At 39.3% G+C, this 18,192-nt stretch overlaps 1 protein-coding gene across 17 annotated transcripts in view; it reads right to left on the reverse strand.

Annotated features, from left to right (window-relative positions):
• The window catches only part of CDK19 (cyclin dependent kinase 19), a 192,368-nt gene that overhangs the window by 37,039 nt on the left and 137,137 nt on the right, over window positions 1-18,192 (reverse strand). For all 17 annotated transcript variants that reach the window (XM_064289742.1, XM_023542799.2, XM_064289782.1 and 14 more), the window contains one exon: window positions 1,698-1,755. In XM_064289742.1, coding sequence (XP_064145812.1) covers window positions 1,698-1,755 — 58 coding nt within the window. The remainder of the gene's footprint in view (window positions 1-1,697; window positions 1,756-18,192) is intronic.

The following is an 18,192-nucleotide window of genomic DNA, read 5'->3' on the forward strand; positions in this document are numbered from 1 at the left end:
GAGTGTCATATGTTTCAGAAGTAAAGGAACAAGAGGGGAAAAAAGAAACAGAACAAATGCTAAAGAAGATAAGATGGATATAAAAAGATTTATTTTCAGGCTGAGAAGATTATGAATGTTTAAAGGTGAAGAGGCAAAACCTGAGAAGGGGAAAATGAACATAGTGGAAGCTGGGGAGCTTAAGTATGGGCAGGGAGATATCTGGAAACTACAAAAGGCACTAGTAGATAAAAAACAGAGTCACTCTTTCACTGAGACTGTGCAAAGGCAGAGCTGTGCGGAGGTCAGCGAGGTCACGCCAGATGGCTTTGCTATCACTGGGCAGCAATGTGTGGAGGGAAAGACACTCTGGACTTGGAATTCAAGTCCTAGCTTTGAAAGGCTGAGCAAGCTACAAGCTCTCTAAATCTGGCATTCCTTATCTATAATAGCCCACCATAGAGGGTGGCTGTATAAAATAAATGAGGTAACATATGAAAGCATGTATCACACTGTATAGTAAACTGTTTATTTCACTGTCTTGCTCATGGGGCTGCATGTGGAGGACCATCTGTTAGCTCCCTTCCACTAGTGCCTGACAAAAAGAAGGCACTCAAAAATGCCTATAAGACTGTGTGAGAGAAATACAAAGAGGCATGCCCACAAAAAACATTCATTCTCATATAATGTGAGGAGTGTTGAGCAGGGAGGGGGAAGAAAGAGGGGAAGGGAAGAGGCAAGAGATGAAAAGCAGCTATCCGGTGGTAATTAACATCAACAAATTTTTTAATGAACCTGAATCTCAGTAAACTCAGAGCAGAGGTTTAAAGAAAAGGAAAGGTTTAGAAAAGCTTCTTCAGGGACTGGAATAGGGAATTAAGTGAAGAAGTAGAAGACCAAGTAGCAAGGTACGCTTGGTTGATGTAGGATAGCATGAATTAGTAGTAGGTTAAGTATCACCATCAGCATGATATTCTAATAGCAAAGAAAGCAGGCTGATGAAACACAATTTATTTTAAAATTCTTTTGAAAAGCATTGAACATTCAATAAATATAATTCCTATTAAGAGAAATTAGAATATAGAACTTCTTAGCTCAGTTTCTCCCCAAAGCTGTCACAGGTATAAATGATACTGATTTCTTTTAGAACATTCAAGGTTGCAAAGGAAATATTAATATGCAGATAAGACTCTTGCCAGTGCCTTAAACTAAGACAGGTACATAAGGAAGGCTGTGAACATATATATTCATTGGAAAATATATGTGGGTGCCTGGCATAGGATATGTGGACGTAGGGTGCAGGGAGGAGGGGCACCTGTGAAGGTACACGTGTATTAGGTCAGGACAAGAGGGATGTATTCAGGGAGAGAACATGTAGTAAAGCTGAGACAAACTTAAGATTTAGGGGATTGTGTTTAGGGTGACTGTGTAGGGCAATGGTAGTAGCATAAATACATGCTTGGGATATTATATGGGAATGAATGTTTTCATGCTCTTGCTTATCAAATCCCAGTGATGCCGCAGTTCAGAATCACAGAATCTTATCTTGGGAATAACTCTGGAGATTATAAACTATCTACATATCCCAACATCCTTTCTAAAAATATTGTGAGGAAGTAATTTTAAAACTAACTTCTTAAATAAGAGTATTAAAAGGGAAAACCGTTTTTGCAGTCACTTCGGTTTCTTAATAAATTATTTGAGGCACAATTACCTACCTATTTTGACTCTCCCCCTCTCAGGACCTTCTCCCATTACTAGGATATTTGCTGGTTTCTAGAAATAAAAATAGAGCACTCAAATTACTATGTTTATCCTTTTGACATGCTCTAAAAGGGGGAAAAAAAAGTTCTTACAATATGAAAATACCATTTCTGTATTTTTGTCAAAACTATAACCAAATATTTAAGCACCCTCTACACAGTTAAAGCATTTGACATACTTGAAGTTAACACTATATATAAACATCCTTGCTATAGAAATACACCTTATTTTCAAAATTACATCATACAAATAAATACAAAGCAATTAAAGCTATTATTTTTATTCATCTCACAGGAAAAAAAATGAAAAAAAAAAAAAAAAAACCCTACTAATAAAAAACTCCCACAAATTATAAACTGCTAACTGCCCACAACGAAGAGCTTATGTGGTTGAAAATTTTATATAAAATTTCAAACCCCAACATAACTGCCTTCGTTTAAGTGAATCAAATGGAATATTCCTTGCTAAAAATTTTTAAACTACTGTAGGAAAACATGGTCAACATTCACCAGACTCCATTAAAATTCATCCATCTTTTAAGCTATAGTGCATGCAAAAGTGAGAAATTCCAAACATAATTTCAGCAAGTAGGGAAATAAAACCAAGGCTAAACGAGAACGATATAAAGAACAAGAGTAGGCTACAAACGTGTCCACCATCTCGTAAATCACCGGTTTGCAAATGCCTGGTGCAGAGGAGCTGTGGGAACAGGCTTCATTAATTTATTTTTCTTTTGGGCAAGTTAAGTCTCCCATGTAAACTCTCTGGAGAGAAAATCTGTGTGTTTTTAACTTACTACATTCATATATTTAACCGATGAATCTATTTTTAGTTTCTTCTCAGGACAAAGAACCATCCAAGCACTATGAGGAAAAACAAAAGTAAACAAAGTTCCTAACCTCCAGATGCTTACTATATAAGCAGAAAGAAAATCAGAGGCTTTGTGTAATATTAGAAGCTAGTGCTGTTTATGAGTTGTTCTAGATAGAATTCTAGTCTAGGTTGAAGAGGTTAAACTAGATTACTTTAAGGTACCTTACAATTTGTTGATTTTTTAAAATTTCAACGAAAACAATAAGCACTTTAAAAAAAGTGATTTAACCAGGGATTCCATTTTTAAGGAAAATGTTCATGGGGTGGAAGGTTGGGGGTTGTCCATCAGTGAGATCCTAAAAAATAAGTAAGAGGAACTAGCATGGCAGAGAAGAACACCGCAGGAGTGGAAAAGGCTATGAACACGGTATGCTTTAAAAAAAAAAAAAAAACCTGTTGCCATTGAGTCGATTCCGACTCATAGAGACCCTATAGGACAGAGCAGAGGTGCCTGCCCCATAGGGTTTTCAAGGAGCAGCTGGTGGATTTGAGCTGCTGACCATCTGGTTAGCAGCCAAGCTCTTAACAACTGAGTCACCAGGGCTCCTCATGCTATGCTTAACCCCCATTGCTGTCGAGTCAATTCCAACTCATAGTGACCCTACAGAACAGAGAAGAACTGCCCCATAGAGTTTCCAAGGAGCACCTGGTGGATTTGAACTGCTGACCCTTTGGTTAGCAGCCATAGCACTTAACCACCACATGACCAGGGTTTCCATAGTATGCTTAGGAGACAGTAGTAAGTCTGACTTTACAGAAATGAGAGGGCTCATGTTGGGGTGGTTGAATAAACCTAGACTCTGGATGGTCTTTCATGCCAGATGAACTATCTGTCCTTTATATTGTTGTTGTATGCCATTGAGTCGATTCCGACTCACAGTGATCCTATAGGACAGAACAGAACAGAACTGCCCCGTAGAGTTTCCTAGGCTGTAATCGTTACAGGAACAGGTTGCCAGTCTTTCTCCTGCTAGTTCTTTCTCCCTCAGAGCCACTGAGTGGGTTCAAACCGCTGACCTTTTCAGTTAGCAGCTGAGTGCTTAGCCGCTGCACCACCAGGGGTGGGGGTGAGGGTAACAACTGGGTGTGAGGTGATAAGGGCTTTGTCCAATGTCTTGCCAGTTGAAATGCAGAGGGAGGTATGGAGCTGAGAAACAATTTAAAGGACCAATTAATAGGATTTTGTGGATGGCTGAAATTAAAGATTAAGAAAAAGGGAGATAAAGATTTCAACAAGGTTTTGAGTTTACGTGACTGGCAGAATGATGGTGCGTTTTATGGTGATTGGAGCCCTGGTGGCGTGGTGCTTAAGAGCTCACCTGCCAACAAAAAGGTCAGCAGCTGGGATCCACCAGCCTCTTCTTGGAAACCCTATGGGGCAGTTCTACTCTATCCTGTAGGGTCGCTCTGAGCTGGAATCAACTCGACGGCAACGGGTTTGGTTTTCGGTTTTTTATGGTGATAAGAAAGTTATAAGAAGCACTGTTTTCAGATGGGGGACAACACAGAGAGGGAGACGACATACTGAGTTTGAGTAATGTGACATATCCAAGTCATAATAGCTAGTAGAGTGGAAATAGGAACCGTCCCATAGAAATGTGAAAGTTATTGTCATTAGGGTGTGATAACTGAAGATGGGATTAGTGCACTAGAGCAGTTAGAGAAAAATAGCAGTCAGACAAAACTGAACCTTCAAAATTCAAGTTGGACAACTATTTATCAAAGATCCATTATGTATAAGACATTGTACTGGAGACTTTCAGGAAACAAAGAGAAATAAAACATAAAGGTCTTGACTTCCAGGGGCTTGAAATCTAGTAAGGAAAGACAGACAGCTTGTTAGAATATAAGGCAAATTAAGAGAGTCCCAAAATAGCACAATAAAATGCCAGGAATGAGTGATTCTTTTCCATGAACATCAGCATAGTCTTTAGGAAGGCAATGACTTTGGATGACCTTGAAGCATGACTAAGATTTTGATAAGCGTGAACAGAAGAAAAACTTTCCAGGCAACCATATAAGTAATGGCATGATAAATATGAAACTACACATGTGGCATACTGGGAGAGCCTATAAGTATTTTGATGTGACCAGAGCATAGAATGCTCTGTATAGAAATAAGACTGGAGAATGATGCTGAGAATAAAATGCCATATAAAGGGGACTGGGATTTATTCCATAGGCAAAGCCAAGACAGGACAATGATGTAATCAGATCTATATTTAGGAAGAAACTCTGGTAGCAATGTGAGGGATAGACTGGAAAGGATGGATGGACCACAAAGCAGAGATAGAGACGCCAGTTGGAAGTAGACTACAATAGTCCAAGGAAATGTAAAAGGGCCATAACTTACGACAATGGTCACAGAGAAAGGTATAAGAGCATTTCAAGGTAAAAGTTCAAGTTGGCATTGCTATTTTGCAATGCCCCCTCCACTTTCTATAGTCATTCATACAACAAATGTTTACTGAGCACATACTAAGTATCAGGTAGTGGTTTAGATGCTGGAGATATGCCAGTGAACCAGGAAAAATCCTAGCCCTCATGGAACTTACATTCTGGTGGCAAAAGAAAGACAATAAATAAGCAAGTATACAGTACTTCTGATACTGGTAAGTACTGTGGATAAGAATAAAACAAGGAGGAAATAAGAGAATTCCACATCTGGCATTACAGCTGACTAGGTGCTCTGAGGGACCCTGTGATACAGAACAAATATATGCTGTATAAGAAACACTCCTTGAAGCATCCTGACCACATAAGAGGTTGAAAATATCTGTAACAACTGCTCACCCTCGCCCCACTTAAGTATCTTGTGGCTAAGAGTTAAGGGGCTGGGCTAGAGCTTTGAGCAGCCAGGGAAGGCAGGATGGGCTTGAAGGCAGATGCCGATAATGTACTTCAGCAGGGACACTGAGCCTCTGGCCACCAGTAAGGGGAGGAAGCTGAGCCTGCTACTCCTTCACAGTTAGTCAAGACCTTCAAGGGGCTAAAGGAAACTTAGATGAGTAAACCTATATGCTACCAGTAAACACAAAAAGCAAAATCTCTCTGGAGGAAAGACCTCCCAACTTAGGCCTAAGGCAAAAACAATACATTTTACAGCTTAAAAAAAACAGATATTTCCTACGCTATGTACAAGAGACCCACCTAAGCATACAGACCCATAAAAGCTGGAAGTAAAAGAATAGAAAAAGACATATCAGACAAACTGCAAACAGAAAGCTGAATCAACTATAGTAATGTCAGAAAGTAGAAGTAAACAGATAATAAGAGACAAGGGCAGGTACCTCCTTTTTAGAAAGGATCTCTTTGGTTTTGTTTTTTTTGTAAAGCCTCTGGGGCAAATGAAACAAGACGAGAGAGGTGCAAACAAACTCCATTACAGATGACAAAAAGAAACATAACTATAGATCCAGTGGAGGTTAGAAAGATAAAAGAATCCTATGAAGAACTTTATGCCTACAGATGTGAAAATATATACAAAATGGACAAAGTCCAAGAAAAATGTAACCTACAAATTGGCTCAAAATAGAAAACTTGAAGAAATCAAGAACTACTAAATAAATTAAAACTGTAGTTAAAAATCTTCCTACCAATAAAACACTAGATCCCAGATGATTTTAGAGGCAGATTCTCCAAATTTTCAATGAACAAATTATTTCAATCTTATTCAAATTTTTTCAGAGAATAGAAAATTATTAGCAACAGTAAGAAAGTTTAGCAAGCTGTCTGGCTAAATGAACACTATGGAAAAGTCAACTATATTTCTATACACCAGCAAAAAGAAAGGCTAGGAAATACAATTTTTAAAAAAGACAGCACTGCTACTATAGCAACAAAAACTATAAGGTACTTAGGAATAAATATTACAAAGGATGTGGAAGATTTGTATGCAGAAGACTATGAAACAGTATTTTGAGTGATATTAAGGACTCCTAAATAAATTAAGATTCCATATTTATAGATATGAAGGTTCAATATAGTAAAGACACCAATTTTCCCAATACTTAACCTGTAAATTCAATGCAATTTCAATCAAAACTCCAATAGGTTTTTTTTTTCTTGGAAATTGAAAAGCTGATTCTAAAATTTTTTTTTTTTTCTTGGAAATTGAAAAGCTGATTCTAAAATGTATGTGGAAGAACAAAGAACTAAGAACAGCCAAGACAGTCATGAAGAAGAGTATGTTGGGGGAGGGAGAGGAAATCTGGCTCAAAACAAGACATCGAAACTCATTTTAAAGCTATAGTAAGTACGTCAGTGTGGTACTGGCACAGAAATAGACAACCAATCAATGGGATAGAGTACAGAACCCAGATGGAACCATGATACTGGCCGAGGAGAACTTCCAGATCAGTGAGGAAAAGAGGAGCTGGTATAATAGATTATCCAAATAGAAAAAATAAATAAACAAAATTAATCCCCACTTCATACCATATACACATAAATCTCAAGTGGACTAAAGATTCAAACGTGAAAAAGCCAAACTTTAAAGCTTTTAGAAGAAAACACAGGAGACTATCTTTCCAACCCTTAGGCAGGGAAGAATTTAAGACATAAAAAGCACTAACCATAAAAAGAAAAAACAAAACAAAAAAAAATGATAATTTCAGTTATGTTAAAATAACTTCCAATCATCAGAAGAGAAAAGAAAATTAAAAGACAAAGCACAAACTGGTAGCATATTTGTAACATATATAAGGAACAAAGATTTAATAGCCAGAATAAAGAATTCCTATAAATCATATGGCGCCCGGGTGGCATAGTGGTTAAGAACTGGGCTGCTAACCAAAAGGTCAGCAGTTGAATCCACCAGCGCTCCTTGGAAACTCTGTGGGGCAGTTCTACTCTGTCCTACAGGGTCGCTATGAGTTGGAATTGACTTAACGGCAACGTTTGCTTTATGGGTTTATAAATCAATATACATTAAAAAAAAAAAACTAATAGAAAAATGGGCAAAATATATGAACATTTAACAAAAGAAGAAACATGTTTAACTGATAGGCATTTATAACGATGCTCAACCTTATTAATAATGAGAGGAATACAAATTAAGATCATAGTGAGATATCATTTTACACCTACTAGATTGGTCTGGTTAGACTGGCTACAGGGTTGCTATGAGTTGGAACTGACTAGACAGCAACGTGTTTGGTTAGATTGGTAAAAAATTAAGAATTTTTGAACATGAAACAGATCAGTGGGAACTCCAAGATATTGCTGGTGGGGGAATAAATTGGTACAATTTATCTGGAAAAGAATTTTGCATCACGTTGTGATATTGAACAATTGCCTACCCTTCAACTTAGTAATTCAACTCTTAGATATAATGTACCAGAGAATGATCATAGCAGCATATTTGTAATAATAAAAAAAAAAAAAACCTGGAAACAATCTCAAATTTCTAGCTAATGTAAAAATAGAGAAATTAACTGCACTAGAATCACACAATGAATTTTAAAACAGCAGTGAAAATCTCTTAACTACGAATAAACACAAAAACATGTCCGAATCTTGGAAGCATTATGTTCAGTGGGGAGGGGAGGAGGACAGGTTTTAGGAGACTATACATAGCAGAATATCATTTTCATAAAGCTTAAAACCAAGGCATATATAAAAATGTGATAAACCTATGTTTTAAAAAAAGAAAAGAATAATAGATTAAAAATTCAGGGTGTTTGTTACCTCTTGGGAAGAGACAGGAGGATGGGATGGGGAAAAAACATAAATAGAAGCTATTGGCAATGTTCCAGTATTGGGTCAAGTGATGGGTTCTTGGGTGTGCCCTGAATTACTATACTTTGTAACATGCATAAATGTTCCAAATATTCTTCTGTATATACATTAAAAAGATAATAAAGACAAAAAATAAAACAAGGAATGGGGATTGGCACTGTTAAGAGTGGTGTGGGAGGGTGTTATTTTAGGAATTACGTAAGCATTAATTTACGTTCTTAAGCATTTGGCAGCTAACCAAAAGGTCAGCAGTTCAAATCCACCAGTTGCTCCTTGGAAACCCTATGAGGCAGTTCTACTTAGTCTTATAGGGCCGCTAGGAATTGGAATCCACTTGACCGCAAAGGTTTTTTAAGTTCTTCAGAGAAAGCCTCTTTTGAGATAAGTACCATTTGAGATAAGACCTGAAGGAAGTACAGTGATAAACCAGGTGGATATCTATAAGGGAAAAGTACTCCCGGGAAAAGGAAGTGGAAAGAACTGAGGCAGAGTGTGTCTGGGGAACTGGAGACAATGTGAGGGAGTACAGTGGGCGTCAGGAAGTACAGAGTGATAACAGTGTGCTGATTCTAGAGAAGGAAACCCAAGGGAAGGCTTCCTTTCTGTTTCAAATGGTTCTGCTTTTGGCACAAGTCATTTTAGCACCAGAATTGGACAGGTTCTTGAGTCTGTGCTGTGAGAGGTGGTGAGGGCTGCCACAAGGTTTGCAGAAGGGCAAGGTCATGGTGTTTGGAGCAGTTAGAAAAACCCTTGGCTAGCTAGGGGGCTGGCAAACTGGAGAAAGAGCAAAGAGGGCAATGTGGGTGGAGTCAATGTGAGAGGAGGAGAGTGGTAGGAAAAGCAGTCAGAGAGGTAAAGTGAAGGTTGGGGAAGGGGCTGTCCATTATACAGAATCTTGTAAGAACTTGGAAAGACTTTAGATTTTACATGACTAGCATTAGCATCAAGGAGCCCTGGTGGTGCAAAAGTTAACAATTCAGCTGTTAGGGCTGGTGGTTCAAACCCACCCAGCAGCTCCATGGGAGAAAGACCTGGCAATCTGCTTCAGTAAAGATTATAGCCTACAAAACCCTATGCGGGCAGTTCTATTCTGTAACACAAGGGGTCACTATGAGTCAAAAATCGACTTCCTCGACAGCACACAACAACAGCATTTGTATCATTTTGGTATACTGTCTGTCTTAATATAATCTTTACATAATTTTATAATAGATATAGATGTTGGTATTCTGCCCAATCTCTGACAGGATTTGAGCAGATTGTCATTTTCTACTACCTTATATGTTTCTGTAATGTTGATTTTGTATATTTCGTATTGTCTATACTCAGAGAAATAATATTTTAAAAATATAATGCTGGGAGAAATAAAGGGAGATTGGAGAGAAAGGAGCCAAGGGCTGAATCTGTGAAGGAATATCAAAGGTAAGAAAACCTAGAGAGTGCAGAGTACTAGAAGCCAAGAGTTTAAAAAGGAAGAATGGTCATCAGGTGCACCAGAATGAAAACTGAGAAGAAGGAACTGAACTGGACAATTAGAAAGTCATTGGTGACTTAGAAAAAATTTATTTCTGTGTATTCACAAAAGCCAGCCATAGTACACGAGGCCCGAATTAGTGGCGAGAAGGTAAAGGCAAGGTAGAGTACACTTTTGAAGGCTGTTGTGACAAGGGGATCCGAGTGTCTTCGTTATCTAGTGTTGCCATCACAGAAATACCGCAAGTGGGTGGCTTTAAGAAGCAGCAATTTGTTTTCTCACAGTTTAGGAGGCTAGCAGTCCAAATTCAGGGCACCAGCTCTAGGGGAAGCCTTTCTCTCTCTGTCAGCTCTTGAGGAAGGTCCTTATTCCTTGGCCATCTTTATGTAGCATGGCATCTAGCTTCCCCATCTCTGCTTGCTCCTCTGTCTTCATCTGCTCTTTTTATATTTCAGAAGTGACTGGCTTAATAAATACCCTACACTGATAAAGCCTCTTAACATAATAAAGAAAACTCATCCCCAAATGGGATTATAACCACAGGTATACCCCAAAACCAAACCCACTGCCCTAGAGTCAAGGATTTACAACACATATTTTTGGGGGGACACAATTTAATCCATAACACTGGGATATAACAATCCTTAAAATTGTAAAATTATCAAATAAACCATTTTACCTACTATTTGTTACATTATTTGTAATTCCTAAATTCTGAGCTTAAACTCTTTCAAAATAAACATTGTAAGATAAAAACACAAAGTATGAGGTAGGAGAGCAAAATGAAAACAGATTATGAGCAGGTGAATGGAAGAAATAGAGGAAGTTGGTTTCAGATCACTGTTAACTCTTCTTAGAAGTTCTTGCAGGCACACTGTGTTGAAACAGTGAATATGAGCACCATAGTACAATGAGGATTCAGAGAAAGAGAAGAAAGGATCTGGCTATTATTGAAGTTAGTTAGAAAAGAACACCTTTGATACAACATACTTGAAGCCTATGGAAGCTCTAAGAGTGGGGTCTCCAGGTAAAGTCTGAGATGAGAGCAGAGGTAGTGACATGGTTTAGGGGAGCAGTGGCCCATGAGGTCTTCTATACAGTCTGAGAAAGGAACTCAGAGCTTGGGCAATATCCACAAAGAAGGGCTCCTGTAGCAAAGGTAGGACCTAGAATTGCAGAGGGAGTCACATTTTTAAATGTGCATCCTTTAATTGGGATTCACCTGTCCCCTGTGTTGTTGTTGTTAGCTGCCCTCAAGTTGGCCCCCAACTCATGGCAACCCCATGCACGACAAATGAACCCCAATGTCCGGTCCTGCGCCATCCCCAAGATCAGTTGCAGACAGGACTACTGTGATCAATAGGTTTTTCACTGGCTGGTTTTTGGAAGTAGACCACCGGGCCTTTTTTCCTAGTCTGTCTTAGTCTGAAAGCTCCACTGAAACCTGTTTGGGATCACAGCAACAGCCAAGCCTCTACTGACAGACAGAGGTGGCTGTACGTGAGGCACATTGGCCAGGAATTGAACCCGGGTCTCTCACATGGAAGGTGAGAATTTACCGCTGAACGACTACCATCCCCTGCCCCCTTAAGAACAAGTAAATAAATGCTAAGGTGACTAGATGTTTGATGTGTCAAAATAACCATGACAACAACTAAAAGATGATATAATCGCCATTAAAATGCTTTTAACTTTTCAACGCATTTTCAGATTAATTCATCTTTCTTAACGGAAACACTCAAAGAGGTATAGGGGAATAGGGCATGTCTCAAAGCAACTCCATCCAATCCTCAAGATTCCACTCTGACTTGTGTTTATAGATTGTATGCCTAGTTTTCAAAAGACTAACTTTAATGATGATGAATTTAAGTGAAAGTGTATGCTTAAAAAAAAAGGAAGCTAGCTGATTTGCAAGTACCTGCACTCACACACTACACGCAAGCCTAAAAGGATGAAGAAAGGATACCAAAATTGTTCTGACCTAGTTACATCCCAATTAACACAGGCTATGCTTTACTAAAACTCCTCTTCTTACTGTGAACACAAAATGCCAGCTGTGAAAGAAAGTGATACTGCTGCGTTTCCACACTTTGGTTACCATAGAAACAGTACAAATGGCAGGCATTGGATGCCTCGCATTTAAGTTATCAGCAATAAAATCGGATAGACAAATCAATGCTGCAGGATTCATTTTAGTTAAATCGTATTTTAAAGGCCAAAGTCAGGGAAATAATGTGATAAATAATATGATTCCTAAGAGGCTATTCTTGAAACATCTGCATTTTAGTACAATTTAGTTAATTCTTGAATTTACATTCATATGCTTTACAAATACTCCAGATTTGCTTTTTCCTTTTATACGACCAGTTTTTCACAGGGTTAAACGTATTTCAGCTAATTAGTTCATCACAAATAGAAAAGCTTAAAGATACGAAATGATTCTACTTCATTTGCTTTGCACCCCCAACCCCTCCCCAGGACATAAATTTGAACACAAATATGAAACCTACAATATGACTCCTAGCAGCACCAGTAGAGAAGACAGAAAAAACATAAACACAGTTGTCTACAATCCTGAATAACAGGAACAGAAACAATCAGAGTATCAATTGGACTAGTTTCTGAAACAATGAACAGTTCTGACCTAGTACTACTGGCTACAACTATTCTTGTATTCAAATACAGTGATGGCATAACCCTCCTCACATCTGATACAGAAGTACATTCCCAGGGGAAAACCCTCGGTTCATGTCCCTTTCTTTACACTGTTCTCCATTGTTCACCCTGAACAAATAAGATTTTGTGTTGTAATAAATAGGGCAAAGAACTATCTAGGAGTAAGACCTTTGCTTTTTTTTTTTTTTAGCAAATATTTGCTAATAGCATTAGTCTATCACAGCTGCTTACCACTTAAAACAACCTCATTGATCAGTTAGTAGATTTAAAAATAGAATCACAGCATGTCATGAAGATACAGATTCTGATCACAAAGATTGCAACCTCCTAGAAGGCAAGGAGTATATTTCTGTCACCACTTTATTTATCTGCTGAAAGCCAGGCACCTAGTAAGTGTTTAATAAATATTTGTTGGAAGAATGAACAAATAAATCAATAAATAAAAAATGCCGATGGATAGCACTCATGGTCCTGCTGACTGTAGGGTAAAGCATGAGTGGACTCCTTTGATAGGCAAGTTCCCAATTCTAAAAGAAATAACAAGAAACTAGAATAAGCGCTTACTCCCAAATATGTCAAGCTCCCTTATAAATACAGGTTTAAAAAAATCTTGATTTTAGCTTTATTGCAAGGTTTCAACTATCACCCATGTGCAAATGACTCCCAAATCTATGCTAAACTTCTATATATCTTAGAGATACGTCAACTGCCTGCTGGCTATCTCCATATCACCTCAAACTCAATATGTACAAAACGGAACTTTACTTTTCCCTGACCAAACTGCTTCTTTTTCTGGTATTCCCTTCTCAGTCACCAAAGGTAGAAGTCTGAACTTCATCCTCTCCCTTATCCCTAAAATCAAATCAATCTTCGGATCTGATTATCTTATTTCCTAAATATTTATCTTTTCTCTATCTTGATCACTTCTGCCCTAGCTCTGCCCTTATCATTTCTCAACCAGCAGACTACAACAGCCTGATAGGGCTGGTATCCCTGCTTCTTTGTGGGGCAGTGAGTTACTTAATACGGTCCTTCTACCCATAGTCTTTTTAACTCCCACCAAATGACTTGGGTGAGGACCATGCAAATGAGGTGCCTGTGGCCCACCAAGGGGATTGTATAGCTGGCTAATAACGCAAATAAGGTGTACGGCACACTTGTCGGATGGGACCATGCAAATAAGGCATATGGAACCCTAACAAGAGGATTGGTCAGTTCTGCCATCCTGCTAGGCTTGAAATGAGCCATCCCAGAAGCTGGAAGGGAGAATCTCAACACCACCAAGACAAAAGAACCAGAAGTGGAGTGCATCCTTTAGACCCAAGATCCCTGCACTGAGAAGCTCCTAGAACAAAAAGACCAAGAGAGAGAGCTGCAACACTGAAGACGGTGAGAAGCGGCAACAGAGGCAGGAGACAGGCATGAAATGGCTCAGTGGGTTTCCTGGCCAGTGGAGCAAGAAGGCTGAGTGCCTTCAGCAGGAGCCTTGCTGGCAGAGTACAGTGCCTCCGGGCACTTGGTGGAACTAGAGTTGAGTGCCTTCCAGCCAATGCTTACCAGCAGAGTGGGGTGCCTCAGGTACTTATGGACAGAACCAAAAGAGCTTTGTAACACTCTTCTGGGCAGGGCAGAGGCCAAGGGGCCAGAAAGAAGCATGCTTACAAGCACAGCTGAGAAGAAGCTGTCCTGATCAAAGAACTGTAACCCTGAGCATTGCTGAACTTGAATTGTAACCTCTCACTTCCCTAATAAACCCTGTAACTGTGAGTGTGGTCTGTAAGTCTGTGTGGCCATTGCAACGAATTACTGAACCCAGCAGAGAAGTAGAGAGTGCTGTGGGAGGGACAGCTGGTCTTAGAATTGGTAATTCTCCTCTCTCTGAAAGTTAGAGGAGGTCAGATGCCACTGCCACACCATTCTTACACTTCTAAAACCAGTTCTCCATATCCCTGTACTATCTTAAACAAAAACGTGACTAGCTCAGCTCCAAATGACCACAGGGTAAGACCCAAGCTTACAAGACAACTAAGATCCACTATAACGGTCCCTGTCTCTCTCTTCTGCCTCTTCCTTCACCACTTCTTGCTTTGCCCCAGTAATACTGAAGTTTGTGTTGTTCCTTATCCCCTGCCTTTATTCACGCTGCCTCCACTGCCTGGACAGCTCCCCCTCCCCCACCCACCCCCCTTTTCCCCTTCTAACGCCTACTCATCTCTTTGGATTCAGCTCAGTGAGAGTCCTCCAGGAAAGCCCCATCCCAACTGGTTAGCTGTTCTTCTGTGCTCTTTGTACAGTATGCATAGTTGATCCTTGAATGTACTTTATAGTTTCATTTTTAAACGTTTTCATGTGTATCTTCCCCACCAAGCACTCGTTGAGGGAAGAGATTGTATTTTATTAATCCCTGTTTTCCCAGTGACCAGCTTAGCGCCTGGTATAAAATGAGGAGGTCAAAATATGTAAGGCAAATATTCTAAGTTCATAAGTGTAGTTATAAAGAAATAATCTAGTTAAAAATGAGCTATATTCCATGGTTCTATTATGGTTTAAACTAGCCTTTCTATTCCGATTATCTAACTGCTGTTCAAAATGCCCTTTCTAAGCAAAAATATCTTCCCAGTTCCAAATTATGTATTTACAACTACATGGAAATGATCTGTAAATTGGGTGCAGCCTATTATATTAAATGCTGTGATTCATTTCATTTTATTTAAAATGGTCCAGAAGTATCTGTAATACAGATACTGTATCTGTTAACCAAATTTTGGCACTCACAGTAAGAAATGCCTGCCAAGAGTTAACAAAGCATTTCTTTGTCTTTGCCTTTTAGGAGTGGTAACAGGCCTGAACAGTAGAGATAAGATTTTCTTTTCTCTAATGTGAACCAATAAAAAGTAACCATTATTTAAAAAACTCAATGCAAGACAACCACATGTATCTAGAAGGCTGTTTACCTAACTAACTTCAAGGTCACTAAGAGGGTAAACTCAAGATATAGTCCACACTGACAGCAACAGCAGGAATAATGCTACAAAGGCACCTGGATTCTGTCCTGTTCAGCAATGAGTACAATCCATCCTCAGAGAAGCAACGCTGGTAGAAAATTTTTTCCATTTATATTTATGACATTCACATTCAAATCAAATAATTCAGCATTATTTCTATATCATGAGAAATTAAGGGTGTCAGAGGTAGAGATCAGCAAACAGAGGCCTCTCGTTTTAATGATGAAGAAACCGAGGCCCAAAGGGTGAAAGGCCTTGAACAAGCTCATTTCACTTGTGCAACAAGCAGACCCAGGATTAGAACTGAGAAAATGGTTTTAATTCTCCTGGAATCCAGATTCCTGGGGTCCATGGAGTTGGGGTGACCCACATAGGCCATTGCCCATTAGACGTTCTTTTGAGCCTTGAGCTTTGAATAAATTGGTCTCCTAAAAGTCACCTTCAAGTCAAACAATGGTCTAATAAAACAGGTTTCCCTTAGGCATTTGGCTCTTTTGAAGAATTACAATTACCTATGTGCAGCCAATTTCAAGGAACAGAAACTCCAAGGTCAGACTGGAGGTTGTGTTTTAATAAACTGCTGTTATATAAATACTGTTCTGGCCCCCATTTCCATGACAATGCCAGTGTGATGTGGCATAAGAATTTTGAAAGTTCTTCTCATCTTCAGGACATTTTTGTCTCCCTAGTCAAAATGTTCCTCTGTGATGGCTAATGTTACACGTAACTTGGCTAGCCCATGATTCCTAGTAGTATGTAATTATCCTCCATTTTGTGATCTAACATAGTTATCCTCCATTATGTGGTATTATATAATTATCCTCCATTTTGTGTGTTGTAAATCTTAAACCTCTATTAGGCAGGATTAGTGTGGGGTGCATCTTAAATCCCACCTTTACTAGAGGGTGTGACTCAAGTCACAGCCCTACTCAAGTCACACCCTGTCTTAGTCATCTAGTGCTGCTATAACAGAAATACCACAAGTGGGTGGCTTTAACAAAGAGAAATTTATTCTCTCACAGTCTAGCAGGTTACAAGCCCAAATTCCGGTGTCAGCTCCAGAGGAGAGCTTTCTCTCTCTGTCGGCTCTGGAGGAAGATTCCTTGTCATCAATCTTCCCCTGGTCGAGGAGCTTCTCAGGCGCAGGGACCCCAGGTCCAAAGAATGTGCTCTGCTACCAGTGCTACTTTCTTGGTGGTATGAAGTCCCCATGTATCTCTGCTCGCATCTCTCATATATCTCCAAAATAGACTGGCTTGAGATACTACCTAATCTTGTAGACCTCATCAATATAATTGCCTCTAATCCATCTTATCACATCATAGTGATAGGATTGACAACATAGGAAAATCACATAAAACGCTGGAACAATCACATAAAATGGTGAACAATCACATGATACTGAGAATCATGGCCCAGCTAAATTGGCAGATATTTGGGGGGGACACAATTCAATCCATGACACACCCTTACTTAAGTCACATCCTTAACTGATAATAAGGGGAGTTTCCTTGAGGGTGTGGCCTGCGTCCAATACACAGATGGATGCTCTGGCAAAGCTCTCTCTTGTCCTGGATCCTACATCCTGCTCTTCACCATCTGACCTCTAGTTCTTGAGATTTGAGCCAGTAGCCTGCTATCTGATCTGCCGATTGTGGGTTCAAGAGAAGCCTCCAGCCTGACGCCTGACCTATGAATTTGGGACTTGCCAGCTTCCAAAACCACATGAGCCATTTCCTTGAGATAAATCTCTCTCTCTATATTTATATATATATATATATATACACACTTCACTGGTTTTGCTTCTCTAGAGAACCCAGTCTAAGATATATACCAATTTGCAAATTGTATATTCAATCAATTTCTATTATTGGCTTAATATGATTTTTGTTTTAACAGAACTCAAGTCTTTCAGGGGTGCACTCTAGGCCTGGGTTATGAGAACAAAAGTACACTTGGAAATGCACAGTCCTTAACTGAGTTATAGCCCTCACTTCTAGAAGACTTCTAAGTAGATATGTGCTTAGTTAAGAATATGATCCCACAAAATAACCACCCTGTGTAATTTCCTGGTAAAATGAATCATCAGTCCTTACATGCCAAGATCTCTATTCATTCTCAATAAAGAATCTTGAATCATCCTAAACTGCTAGTGAAACAGAATGCCAGTAGTGGTGATTGCTCGGGCATGTACTTGTCAAAATTCATTAATTTGTAAACTTAAAATGGGTGCATCTTACTGTATGTAAATTCTACTTCAGTAAATGGGTTTTTAAAAGCAGCATACCTTAGTTGATTTTTTAGCTTTAGCCACAGGACCCAAAGTAGTGGGGCTTCTGCCTGTGGCCTTTGGGTCCTAAGCAGTTCCTGCCATTGCTGTCAATGTGGAATTTTTTTGATTATCCCCTCTTAGTGACCTGGAAGTCAGTCAGATAAACAGCCTTCTCTATACATGTGTTTGTCAGTACCGGCTACTAAAACTTTATGGTAAAAGAGCCTTATCCCTGCGCTGAGCCTTAGGAGGCCTCCTATGCCACTGTGAGTTAAACCACATCCTTTTGAAGCTGGCCCCCTTAGAAGTGGTTCTTAGTGTGTATCCTCTGCCTGCGGAACAGATGGTGGAGGAGTATGCTCTAACTCAAACTGAGACATATGCGGACTCTGACGAAAGCTCCAGTTACT

This window comes from Loxodonta africana, chromosome 1, assembly GCF_030014295.1.
Source record: "Loxodonta africana isolate mLoxAfr1 chromosome 1, mLoxAfr1.hap2, whole genome shotgun sequence".
NCBI lineage: Eukaryota > Metazoa > Chordata > Mammalia > Proboscidea > Elephantidae > Loxodonta > Loxodonta africana.